At 29.4% G+C, this 14,979-nt stretch overlaps 1 protein-coding gene across 1 annotated transcript; it reads right to left on the minus strand.

Annotated features, from left to right (window-relative positions):
- Positions 1 to 41: 41 nt before the first annotated feature.
- Positions 42 to 3,140, minus strand: LOC107003296 (thymidine kinase-like). Its single transcript, XM_015201604.2, has 4 exons — positions 2,913 to 3,140; positions 2,225 to 2,369; positions 1,219 to 1,340; positions 42 to 402 (listed from the first exon to the last, which is right to left on the minus strand). The coding sequence occupies exons 1-4, from the start codon at positions 3,071 to 3,073 to the stop codon at positions 126 to 128; spliced, it is 705 nt and encodes a 234-aa protein (XP_015057090.1). The 5' UTR covers positions 3,074 to 3,140; the 3' UTR covers positions 42 to 125.
- Between the last annotated feature and the right edge of the window lie 11,839 nt (positions 3,141 to 14,979).

The following is a 14,979-nucleotide window of genomic DNA, read 5'->3' on the forward strand; positions in this document are numbered from 1 at the left end:
TATATATATATATATATATATATATTTATATATATATCATATTTCAGCAAAACAGTTCATTTACTTACTTACATACTTAGGTAATTAAGATACATGATAATATAAAATAGTGGAAGACAAGTGTATTATGGATCAACTAGTGGTGATTCTAAGATAAGTTCATTAGACACTTTATGAGATTCAAGAACCATTTTTGCAGATTCATTGACAGATTGTCCATTAACATAGTGCTGACGACATACAGGCATGTATATATCAGCACCTCCTATAAGCTCAGTTTCTGTCTCATTAGTCTTTCTGAAGGTGAAAAATGCCCTTCTGTTACACAACTCACATCTAGCAGTCAACTTGGTCACAGTATCAGCAAGTGGAATTATGTCAAGCACTGAACCAAAACTCTTCCTGCAACCAACCAAGCACCAGATACCATGTAAGAGCACAGTTATCGGGTTTGAACTAAAGCTATTGGGTGAGTGTGGAACCTATTTAAGCCAAAAAGAGATCAAATTGACACAAATGAGTCACATTTTTAGATGTAACTAAAATAGGGTTAGTGTAGTTTCTTTTTCTGTACCCAATAACTCTTTCATAATCTAACTATAAGGTGAAAGTTTTCCTATACCCCAACAATCGTTATCTTTATGGTGTTGAATGAATGTATCTTTAGCTAACTATAGCTACTTTGTGTTATGAGGTTTTCTTGAAGGTGTTAAGACTTGATTGTACAGTTGTTATATGACTTATTGTTAGATTATGGAAGAGTTATTGGGATACACATAGTATAATAATGGTAAATAAATAAAAAGTAAGAAGAAAACATTTAGCATATACAAATGCAAAAGGAAATTTGAGGAAGAAAGTAAAAAGTAGTTGGTAAGTAAATCATTTTTTATAAAGGATAAGAAAAACTTCCACTTTACAGAGTTAACAAGAAAAAGTTGTCTTACATTAAAATTTTGACATTAACAGATTTAATTGCTAATTGATTTTTCTGATAAAATAAAGGGGGGGGGGGATACACTAAGCATATTTTGATTATATCCTAAAATGTGGCTTATTTGTGAATTTTATCTCTTTATAGCTCAAATAGATTCCAAATCCCATTTTTAAGCTGATAAAGGAGCAGTAGGATCTGAAAACTGAGTTCAGAGTTACAAATGGAATAGCAATGGCCAATGGAGTATGCGATGAAGATTCAGATATAGTTTTCAGGAGTACCTCAAGTAATCACCATCTAGGCCTGCAACAACTATAATTTTCCCATCAAAATCAGCAGCATTGCAGCAGAACTCATAAAGGTCCCCAAAGAACTGAGCTTCATCGATGCCAATCACATCCACCTATCAAGAAATGGAGTTACTAGGATGAGAAGCTAACTAAAGTTAAGGTGAATTGCGTGATTCATTTTACCTACTAAGTTCTTTTCTGACTACTGCTCTGTCTTTAGTTTGACCCTCAATTTGTGTTTCAAGTTTCCCTTATACCTTGTCTACTCATCGTATTCTATGTTTGCAGCATCTGGCCCTCATTTCTGCCTTCTATACAATTCACATATATCCCATATTTGCAGTATAAAGAACAATGACTTTAATAGCAACAGTATCTATTATTCATTCTTCATACTGTGCAAGATGATACTTTCCAAAACACCCCTCAAATTCTCATGGTTTGGACAGGAAAGATACCATCTTGATCCTAGAGCTGCTTTTGGCATCGTGTACTCTAAATTTAAAAATCTTGCACAGTTGCACTCATAAGAAGATATCAAAAAGCACATCAAGTCTTAATCTAGAAGTTAACTAGGTGCAAGTGAAGAGACGCAAGATATCTTCTAATCCCCATCAAAATATGAAGTTGGTGTTCATTTCTAATGTTAATAATACCCAACAATGTGTGGTAAAGGTTGCTCATTTTCACCAATTAGTGGCATAAATATCAATACAATACTAGTAATATCACATCACCCAATCATCAATCATCCAAGTTCAACACTGTAATACTCAAAAGCTCTGAACTGTACAAAGATCCTTGCTTTTAGGCTATATTGCTTGGACTCACCAAAAATGATATTACACCCATGTCAACTCCTTCAAAAACGCATTACTTTTGAAGAATCCAACACACACCTATCAGCAATCTAAAAGTTCTCAACAATAGACACAAAGTCTTAACAAGTCAAACATAAGAGTTTGTTGAGTTGTGAAGTAATAAACAAGATTTGTACCTTTTCATATGCATCTTCTCCAAATCTCTGCTTGAAAGATGAAAGATCCGGCAATGACCAACATGGAAATCTTGTCCCATCATGTGTCACCACTGCATCTACAGCATATCTTGCATCTTTACTTGACTTTATCAGTACCACATTTCTGCTTACACAATTAAAAACCCATACTTACAGCTTAGAAGGAACAATTCACCACAAAAAATTCTAATAACAAAACCAACACTAGATATTGATCATTTACAAAATCTTAATAGCTCATTTGATTGACTATCAATATTTTCATCTAACTAGAGTGAGTTCGATTCTCCACCTTGTAATACCTCGGCCCATTTCCCCTTCCCCTAACCCATTTTTTTTTAAATATTGATCAACCTCAAATCCACTAAACCCCAGATTACTTATCAGTCATATAGCAAAGAATCTTGTCTCAAAAGTCCAATCTATAATATAAACTCAACAAATTCATATTTTTTTCAGTTTCTTTTCTGCTTAATTCACTATAAATGGAACTGCACACATACATATTTTCATGTACTATACACAGAGATAAAAAAAATCACAACTTTCAATATTTTTCAACCTAATTTTGAAATTTCTAAATATCACCAACTCAAGCCAAATAAACTTCAATCAACGAAAAAAACCACACAAAACAAGTCAACAAGAACAATACTAGTAGTAATACCTCCCATCGTTGGATTCCAAATTGACCCGGCGAAGAAGAGCAGTGGTTTTTCCAGCAAACATAGGACCAACAATAACATGTATTTCACCCACCGGACAAAAACTATTCTTCGAACCATTTCTCAGGTCAACTGGGTTTCTAGCAGATGATGAAAAAGCCATTATTAGAAGGGGGAAAAAATGGATAGTGGAAAAGGACTATGAATTGACGTAAAGATTTGAAAATATGGATCAGATTATATAGGAATATAATATAAGCTATCAAAGTTTTGAATTTGAGTTTTTTTGAATTTTGGGAGGGAAATGAAAATGACGAAATCTTGGAGGGAAAACCATTGAGAAGCTTGTTTGAGAAGATAAAAGAAGTGGAGGAATTTATTTGAAAAATACAGAAAAATCACACTTTATTAAATGCACACCTATAGAAATTAGAAACGGAAATGAGCCTAAAATACCCTTAAAGTATTGGAAATGGCATAAAATTACCCTTCATCAAACTATTGGCTCCAAAATATCCTTTTCACCCACCTATTGGGTCCAAAATACCCTTGTCATCCACCTTTTGGTTCAAAATTGACCACTTATTTAACGGTTTTATATTTAAACTATTTAAATATTTTTTAAAATACGTGGCGCTCAACTATTTGTTATAATTTAACTTATGAGTATAATTTATAAATCAATCCACATCCACCCATTACTAATTAAATCCCTCTAAATTAATAAACCTGTCACATTATTAATGCAAGCTACTGCCAATTCAGTGTTTTTAAAAATTATAGAAGTAAATTATCATACATTCAAGTGGCTAAATAAAAATCACCGATAAACTTAAAAGTCTGACTATGTTCATCTTAATTATTCTTACGTCTCAATTATGTGATGTTACTTCATATGTAACTTTTTTTATATTAAAGGTTTTAAAACTAATCATAAATATTTATAAAATTATATTTAAAAAAAGTGCATGAATTAATTCGAGATGTATTACTTCTTTACCTTTAATCATAAATTTCTACTTCAATTTTGAAAGAAAGCGTCCTCCTAAATAAGCGGTTCAACCTAAATTTAATTGGGGCTTCGATTCGGACTCGAATAATTTTGGATGTCATTTTCAGGAATCTATAATTTCATCGTGTTTTAGTAATGTTTATGAAGATTTTGATATTATAATTGGATTATTAATTGGGTGAGGTTTAGTTAATAATGAGTGGGTAGTGGGTTGATTTATAAATTATATTAATAAATTAAAATTATAACCAATAGTTGAACGCCAAGTATTTTAAAAAATATTTAAAGAGTTTAATTTTAAAACAATTAAAAAAGTGGTCAATTTTGAACCCAAATGTGGATGACAAGAGTATTTTGGAGCTAATAGGTGGATGAAAAGGGCATTTTGGAGCCAATAGGTGGATGAAGGGTAATTTTGTACTATTTTCAATACTTCAAGGATATTTTAGGCCATTTTCCGAATTAGAAATGACTAGATCATCTCCTTTTTTTTTTCAAATATGAACTTTTTGAAACTATTTATTTTTGATATGTCATATATCACAAAAGCATTGCTCTATTTAATTTATATGACTTATTTTTTTTATTCAATTTCAAAATGAATGAAAAATTTGTATATTTAGTAAAAAAATTAATTTTTAATCATATTTATATGATATTGAAACGGGTCAAAAATACCCTTAAACTATCTGAAATGGTTCATATTTATCCTTAAATTATATTTCGACTCAAAACTATCCTTTCTGTCAATTTTTTAGGTCAAAAAGTGTCCTTCTTATTAAGGAAAGTCGTTAAATGTCATGTGGGTACATCCTTCTTCCACTAAATTTATAGATGAAAAAACTAAAAAGAAAAATAATAGTTGATATATGATGAAGTGGAAAGAAAAAAATAAACATAGAAGACCTATCTCTTTAATAACTTGCAATCGATAAAGTGAGAAAAATTTAACATATATACTTTTATATTTATGCAAATTATAAATTATATTCGAGGAAAATCATCAAATTGCTCTCAAATCTCAACCAAGGATCTCCCAAGTCTCCCAACACATAAACATGATTATGTTTTACATAAACTTCACTTCGTAAAATATATAAAAAGAAAACCTAGGCAACATATATATAATCAACTAGCACCTATGGCCGAATAGATAAGAGAAAAGATTTGAAATTCAAAAATAGAGTGATGGAGATAATTTATGATACCATAGAATGATTTTAGGCGTAAAAAATTGGAATGATAGTTTACAGTGTTGTATCCAAAAAAGTGAGAAAAATTGTGGAGAATATTTTTTTTTTGTAATATCATTTATATGGTGGGGAGTAGTAGAAAATAGGGTAAAAAGAACGTGTAGTTAGGTAATTTTTCCTTTAAGAAAATGTGTAAGTTTAAGGGGCTTTAAAATATTACTTCATCCATTTCACAAAGAATGACCTGATTTGATTTGACACAGAGTTTAAGAATAAAAAGAAGACTTTAGAATCTTGTGGTCCTAAATTAAAGTTAGGTTAAATACACAAGAATGTCCTTTGATCTTGTGGCCTTAAACATGCTACGTGGAAAGTTGTTACCGAAAAAAAAAAGATGTCACTCTTTTTGAAACAGACTAAAAAGGAAAGGAGATCATTCTTTTTGAAACGAAGGGAGTAACTATGTTACTTTTTCAACAAAATACTCCTACAACCCTACTTTAGAACTATATTTATCCCGATAAAAAAAAGGTTAAATTATGTGAAATCGAGATTAACTCGATCGTAAGGTCACTAAAGCAATGTTTGAGGCCCCACTTTTTTTGAAAGATATACTATATAATTGCAAGAATCTCATCTATTTAAATTTATATTTATACTAGTTAACATGTTCGCCCATCGCGCGATCCTAACAACTATTTTAAAAATAATTTCTTTTATAAATTAACATGTACTAAAAAAGAAGAAATATGATCAATATTTATTAAAAGCTATAAAATATTTATAATAATTGTTTCAATTTATAAGATATTATTTTTGTATTATTTTGTTAGGGTGAAAAGAACATGTTTTATATAATGAAAAAAAATGCTAACTTAATTTTCTGCTTAATTTTCTATTTGTTGTGGATCATCAAATGAAACGTAAATAATCTGTCCTCCTCGTTTTTTAAAAGTATGGATGCTTATTTTTATATAAGGAACTACTGAATTTAGTCCTTTTTGAATATAGTTCTTCAATATGATTTATTTAATAAAAAAAAAACTTGTTAGATACATTATCTTTTATAAAATTCTTTATTTTTTTTTGAAAAAATTGTGCAAGTTAAAATTTGAAAATTAACAAAAAACATGTCAATAGTAAGACAAAGGAATGAACGACTAACTATTTTAATCAAATAAAATATAAATATAAAAAATCGTAATAATTAAATTGAAAAGCAATCAATATTAATATTTCTACAAAAAACTTGATACCAAATTATAGTCATGTTTATCTGTTTTAATTATCAAAGAATAATTATACAAAAAATAAATAGTGAATATTTTAACTCTTGAGGAGTTACAAAACTCACTAAATGTGTAATTATTTAGAAAAAAAAAAACAATTTAAATAATGACAAAAAAAGCAAAGAATGAGAAAAAAAGAATAAGTAGGACTTTTAGTATATAAGGGTTTCTGCTATTGTTTGTTTTTTATCATAATGAAATTATTTATAATTTTTTTTCGTCTTCACATAAATTTAAAAAGTTTATCTTTATTTACTCAATATATTTCACTAAAATAATACTTCAATTCATTTTAGTGTGTATTTTGTATGTTTTATTGTGGTCAATTTATTTAATTACTAAAAAGTTAGAAAATTAAAAAAAAATCATTATTTTAGTACAAAACTTTAAAAATCTTGAGTTTTAATAAATAATACATACTCCCTCTATTTCAAATAAGTAAAATTATTAAGCCTTTTTTCATAATTCAAAATAAGTGAATTGTTCCAAGTTTAAGAGAGATGTTGAAAAATTCTTTCATTTTCCCTCATTTACAATGTTAAAAAATTATAAAAGAAATGAATTTTTAAATATAGAATATGTACATAACGTCATCAGAAAAACAAATCATTTATATTTAAATTTATTTAGAGCGCTCATTTATGAAATAGATAAATGACTTAATTTTGAGTAAATTTAATGTATGACATAAATGAAAGAAAAGTGGAAATAAGTCTTAAAAAAAGAGAAAGAATTAAGTAAAAAGGAATTGAGGAGACATGTTTATTTAGCATAAAAATATAAATAGATAAAAAGAATTCTAAGTCATAGTATGTCTTGTTACCAAAAGTTTACAACCACAAATAAAGAAAAAACATATGCTTCCATGAAAATATTCTACGTGCAAATCTTGAATAGTTGATGTGCAAATGATAGACTAAAATCTAAATCCATTATATTTTGGAAAAACTAAATGTAGAGGTAATGAATAGAATCGTAAAAAGGAGTTGGGGAAATATGTCATTTATGTAGAAAAAGTGAATAAACAATGATTTTTGTAATTTATGAGGCGTAATTAGCTGTAATAAACATTATAATTTTTTTTAGTTATCAAACAATTTAATTAATGAAGAGAGTAAACTTATTTTTTCAGTTTCATAATCAACTTAAACAAATATCAATTTTCTCTATAACTTAAGAAAATATGTTCATTATAATTGGATATTGGCAGAACAAACTTGGTTCATTCTGAAAAAATTCACGAAATTAGAGAATTAAATATTTTTGAAATTTAAGCCCCAGAATCATATATAGACTAATTTTACACAAGTGTTAACAAATACGAAACAAAAACTTAATGGAGAGGATCTCATCTCCTTTTTAGTCAATTCAAAATTCACAAAAGAAAGAAATGTTTTATATCATCTAAATTAGAATGAAAAGAAGCAGATAAAGCAAAACAAAAGATGATGGAATATTCTTGATCGAGAAATTATGTCATATTAATATGTTATATTCATAATATATATCGGTAAAAAATACGGATTGTATATCCAAAAGACAAAAGTTTATGTAATGAAAATATCAAAAAATTTCTTTAAGCTATAAAATAATCCGTGGAAGATCATGTTGCCCTTGATACAAAAATTGTGCTTTGTAATATAATCTTGTTCTTGAAGGGTTCATGCCTTGATTGATAAATAATTAATTAAAAAATTATATAAGCAACAATAAGTGCATCTATATATTTGTAAATTATTGAAACTTCTACTCTTTCAAATTTTAGTCTGACCAACTTTTGATGAATCTCCTACCGCCGTTAAACTTTCTTCTTCATTTTGATGACTTGTAGCAAATTAAATTTTGATCGTCTCTTTTGACGAATATTACACCACCTTTGAACTTTCTTCTTTATCTTGATAAACTTCTGATTGGCTATTGCAAAACAAGAAGTTCTAAAAAATATATCTATCATCTTCATAAAAGCTGGAAAAAAAAATTAACAGTACGAAGTTGGAGAAAATAGAAATGGACATGCAACAACACCATAAATGATTGTTATTTATAGATGAGAATTAAGTAGATAGAAGTTGAGAAGACATCTTATTTAATTAGAGAATTCAAATAGATGAGATTTTTCTTGTAAGTTTCATGTGATATAATTATATGTAATGAATATGATTGTATTTATTAATTTTTTAATAAATGGATTAGTGAAAAACATGAATGAAAAAACTCAAAAAAGAGAGAAAAAGATATATAATTTTCTAGGTTATTGAGAGGTGCCACATCACCTTGTTTATATCTAGCTTTATTATATATATAGATTTTTGTATTTAGTTAATTAATATACATTTTATATAAATTAAATAATAAAGATAAAATACTTAAAATATTTAAAACATATTTTATCTTTCGTAATTGTAATTAGAAGAAGGACAAAGAATTTAAAAATATTTTTTTTTATTAATAATAGAAATTAGAGAGGTATGAACTATGAATAACTACTCTTTGTAAGTTGGCATGTGAAGAGTCTTTGTTGTAAATGTTTTTCCATTAATATAATACTTATTGTAATAAATTAAATAATAACTTTTGCAATAGAATTATTAATTTAAATAAGAAAGAAAAGCCAAGAAAATGAGAAAAAAGATAAATACATGTGGAGATCATAGAGAGGTGTCACATCACCTTATCTTTGATTCTTCTTTATATTATATTAAGATTTATCTTCTATATAACTTTAAAAGCATAAACTCCTAACTTGAATGTTAAATTACTATAATATCCCTAACTTGAGTTGTGATTTTTCGATGAGTTGTGACTTTTCCAAAGAGTTATGACTTTTTAAATAAGTCGTGACTTTTCCAAAGTGTTAATGACTTATTGGAAAGGTCATGACTTTTCAAAAAAGACACATAATACACTTGTTCAAACTATCATTTGTTAACTATAAATAAAAGGGTTTCCTCTCATTTTTCAACCACAATTTTTTCAAATCTTTTTTTCAACGACAATTTTTTTAATCTTTTACTCTTCTTCTCGCATTTTAAAATAATTTGTGTAATTTATTGTCGTTGAGTGAGTTAAAAGTTTAGTAAAATATGAGATATCGCTATTCTGATGAAGTTGTTATATCCTAAGAGATTATATTCTTTAACCTCGAGTATTTGAGGATAATAATTATGATGATATAATAATTATTGGTTATTAATGATGTCCATGAAACTTTATACAAGTTCAAAGTCAAAATTGTAGACACACTCGATAAAGGTGTAACATGGTACTCGTCCGGCATAAAAGTGCCACAAGAAAATGCATATTATATAAGATACAATGACTTGTGGCAAATGTTGTTAGGATCGAAAATAAGTAGGTGTAAATACGGAAGCTAGCAATGCAAACCTCGAAAGACCACGAGTAAGAAGACAACGAGAAATATACCAAAAGACACAAAAATTTAACGTGGTTCGGTCAACCGACCTACATCCACAAAGGAGATGAGCAATCCACTATAAATATGAGAGTACAAAATACAGAAGGAAACAACCTCTACCAATTCACTTAGAATACATGGGAGGTTCACACAAGTGATAACGTATCAAGCTTGTGACCCATAAATTCTCCCCCTAACCAAAACTCACAAAGCCTTTAAGACTACATTGTGAATGCTGATTAAGTTAGAAGGAACATTCCTCTATTTATAGAGTTCTAAACATTTTCCTACAAGAAAAGGATTAGTCAATCCAAAACACATTCCTAAAAGGAAAACCTATTTATGGTAAGAAATTTAGAGCAAATAAAACCCAACAAATCTACCCATTGGCCTGAATTTCTGACAAAATAAATTTGTCCACCTTCTTCACTTCAACTTGCTTCTCCTCTCCATAATCTCCTTTGCAAAATTTATGTCTCAACACAGAGAACCTCTCTGAAACAATTTCTCCAACAAAATCTTCATTACTATCAAAAAGGTTGCGGCTAGAACTACACCCGTCAAGATGAACACCTCATTCTAACCTGGTTCAGTCATCGATTATCGAACCACTAAACCTGATTCCATCATTGAATCTGGCTCTGATACCACTTGTTAGGACCGAAAATAAGTAGGTGTAAATTCAGAAACTAGAAATGCAAACCTCGAAAGACCACGAGTAAGAAGACAACGAGAAATATACCAAAAGACACAAAAATTTAACGTGATTCGGTCAATCGACCTACGTCCACAAAGGAGAGAGCAATCCACTATAAATATGAGAGTACAAAATACAGAAAGAAACAACCTCTGCCAATTCACTCAGAATACATGGGAGGTTCACTCAAGTGATAACGTATCAAGCTTGTGACCCATAAATTCTCCCCCTAAACAAAGCCTTTAAGACTAATTGTGAATGCTGATTAAGTTAGAAGTAATATTTCTCTATTTATAAAGTTCTAAACGTTTTCCTACAAGAAAAGGATTAGTCAATCCAAAACAAATTCCTAAAAGGAAAATCTATTTATGGTAAGAAATTTAGGGCAAATAAAATCCAACAAATGCAACACCCGAAATGTGGAGTATGAAATGAGGTAAGACTTTGGCCAAAAAGGACAATCAACATTTCCAGATAACATACAACCAAAAGTTTAACTTATTTGATCAACCAATTTTAAAGAAATATTGCTTACATCTTGAAGTTATTGCTTGACAACAATGTGCTCATGTTATACTTTTCGAAGCATGCCAAAATTTACTAGACTTTAATGTCTAACAGTAAATTGAAAAAACTTCGGCAAAAATATGTTATGTATTTATACAATCTTACTTTTATAGTTCAACAAATTAAGACTGACAATAAATAATGACTAAATATGTTATGTATTTCCACGAAAGTATTCACGGAGTTTATAAGGTTTTATTAATCCGTGTAAGACACCGCGAAAGGATCCTAATTAATTGAAATCTATAAGTCGTGGACCATGGATGGATGTACGGTTCATACATGGATTCACTTACAATAGACCATTCTATGTATCTACTTCATAATGTTGAGAAATAAAGATTGACATGACGATTGGAATTCACTAGATGTGGTTGGTTTTACAACAACCTGTGGATGGGTCCGTAGACCATGTCACTAGGCTTTGGGATTTTTCTTTTATCAAGGATGGTTGCACAACTCGTGAAAATATCCACGAGTCGTATATTCATATGTGGAATTAAGAATCAACAAGTTGGAAATTTTGGACTTCGACAGGATGAGACGGTCCACAGACAGTTGAAGGATTGACTATGCGTGGATGGTGCCCGTAAATTGTGGCTCAACAATTTTAGCCAAGGGTATTTGTATCTTTTTCTACTATTTTATTTTGATACTATGTCGTTTGGGCCTATTGTGAAGACTATAAGAGGTCCCTAATCACTCTAACCACCCGATTCCTTCTCATTCGCTCAAATCAAAGTTTCTTCTTCTCTAAGTTTCTCTTCGAAGGCAAGATCAAGGACTCTAAAAGCTCTGAGTCTCCTCTTCCAATTTCATCTCTCTCAAGGTATATAAGAACTTCATTAATGGGTTTTTCTCCACCCATTGAGTCTCAATGGAATCTCAATTTCATTTTTATGATTCTACTCAAATTTTAGGGTTTCACGATCTTCATATGGGGTTAATTCTAATTTGTTTCAACTTCATGAAACTTATTTGTAGTCTAGTATTATTTCTTTATTTCAATTTGTTTGTCTTATTATTTTAGTCTAGTTCAAAATAATTTTTTGATAATTTTTTTATCTTAACTTTTCATCAAGTGGCGTGTTTAAAAGCACAAGATTAAAAGATATTCAAATACATAAGATCATAATGTTAACGTTTTGTTTACTTTCATAAATTTTGTGTCAAGTTCAAATCAAACAAACAAATTAAAATAGAGAGAATAATCTATCAGTTCCAATTTTCATTAAGTTTCCTATTATAGAATGTCTTAAAATATTTATCATCATTTCATCAATAATTTTGTAAATTGTACTACTTTCAAAAAAAAAGAATTTCATTTATAACTTTTATAAATAAATGAGATATAAATTCATTTCATTAATAATTTGTAAATGGTACAACTTTCAATATTTTTATTCCATTAAACTTATAAAATTCTAATTTTATGTCACCATTCAAAAATGGATGTAATGATATTTGTCTATTCTCATCAAAACAAATCAGCATTTAATCCAACAAAATAAAAGAAATACAGAAAGATAAAGCAAGAACAAGACAAAAAAAATTCATTCAACAACAACCTCAAAACATGGTTATCACGTGTACAAGCCACTAATACATGTGTGGGAATAAAATAAGTACAAGTTTCAATGTCTTTGTTTCCCAAATGTAGCAGAGCATAATGAAAAGGAAAAAGAGGGTTTGCCGGGAACGAGTACCGAACAACACGATACTCAACAATCAACCTAATAAACAAAGCAACCTAGCTAGAAATTGAATACTCCATTTTTACCTGTCGAACCTCCTCAAACTACGACATGCATAGAAGTCAGTTCAATCTAACAGTTCTAATACACAACTTACAAGACTGACAATAACAGTTAAACAGTCATAATTCAATAACCAACATGTATCCAAGTATGCCAAGCTCAAATAACAATTACACCAATCACAAGTAACAAGTAAATCAATCACAAGTAACATGTAGATCAATCACAAGTAACACGTAAGTTATGATTAGATTATCATATGAAACAAGGATTATAGTTCATGTATGTAGATATGAAGGCATGGTAAGATTAACTTTAATTACTTATGTCAAGGCATAAATTATGATTATGCATGTGAATTATTACACATATGATTTTTAAATTGATTTGCTTAGTATATGTGGAGGTATGAGATTCCATGTGTACATTGCACAAGTAAGCTTGTGAAGGATTTAAGAGGATGGTTTACCTATGATATGAACTAAATGGGTTATGACTAAGATGTAATGAATGAAAGAGTTCTTATGTGAATATTAATGAAGTATATAACAATACCTTATTCATGCTCTTTGAAAAATGGGTCATTCAATTTAAAATCTAATTTCAAAATGAGATTTGAAGTCAAAAAATTTTACTTGAAAATATTATATATCCAAGACATCTGAAATTCATTTGGGAAAATCATTTCAAAAAAGGATCAAAAATCAGTTCACAAACAACATTTTAGTTTGGAATTCAAATTTTTGAAAAATCTTATCATTTGCCCCACAAGTTCTAATATAACTTCATAAATAATCAAAGAGAAGTAAAATTTTAGATTGCTTCCAAGGATTTTGCCAAGCTCAAAAAAGGTTAATGGAGTTAAACACCAAAATATTCAAGCATAAATCCTTCTCTGATGTCGCTTAAGCGAACCCCACAAAAACTGGGGGTCTCGTTTTTGCAGACTAGGCTCGCTTAAGCGACCATATCGCTAAAACGAGCCTCTGCTTACGCGAACCACTCGAGATAACAACATTTGTTTTAGCAATCTAACCCTTTGCTTAAGCGGAAAGGTCCATCGCATCAGTGGAGGTCACAAAACTCAGGCATCATAAAATTCACCCAACTTTCAAGTTATTGAAAGGACCTTCAGGATTCGTTCAAAAACCCATATACACAAACCACAAATTCAAATTGAGTATACTTGACGTTTCGGACTCGATGGAATCGTCTCAATACGAATCTGAGGTCTCCTTGGTCTGATATCCTTGAAAGTCACAAGAAACTAAATAACGCCTAAAAGGTCAAAACAAGTTTGAGACCTCTGAAAATTCAACCAAAATCTCACCTAGGCCTAGAATCATCCCCCAAAATTCAACATAACTCTTAAAATTATAATTCGAGCACTCGAACCCCGAATGTTGACCAAAGTCAATCCAAAGGCTAAAATCTCACAGATTTTCAACTTAGGACCTCAAATCCTTAAAAAGACTGTGAATTTGAAGTCGGCAACTCTCATAGACCGCTTTCTGCATTTCGGAATTGATGGAATCAACAAAATTTTATTCCGACACTCAAAACTTCAAAAAACTTTGAATTTGAAGTCGACAACTCTCATAGGCCACTTTCAAACTCAAATTACAAAATTCACAACTTTTTACTCAAAGTTCAAAATTAACTTTCACAACTCAATCAGAAATAGCTCGGAATCAATATCGAGAGAGATAAAATGAAAAAATTTATGAAAATCACCAAAAATGATCAATCAAATCATTACACTTCATATCAAATATACATTTCATTTCAAATAATTTTTAAATCATAAAACTTTCAAGAATTTTATTCCATTTAACTTTTTAAGTTCCTATTTTATTTATATCTAATAGACATGTATTCATGAATAATTTGTAAATTGTACAAGTTTCAAGAACTTTATTCCATTAAACTTTTGAAATTCTAACTTCATATCAAATAGGGATAATGCACAAGTATTCCTCAGCCTATGTCTGAAATATCAGAGACATACTTATACTATACAAATGTCCTATTACCCCCTGAAGTTAATGTCACGTAGGCCGAAAAAGGGTAGAAAATTACATAAAAAATAAGTTAAGGAGAGTAATAGGATCTTAGTATAGTATAAGTGTGTCTCTAAAA

Source organism: Solanum pennellii, chromosome 11 (genome assembly GCF_001406875.1).
Source record: "Solanum pennellii chromosome 11, SPENNV200".
Classification (NCBI taxonomy): domain Eukaryota; kingdom Viridiplantae; phylum Streptophyta; class Magnoliopsida; order Solanales; family Solanaceae; genus Solanum; species Solanum pennellii.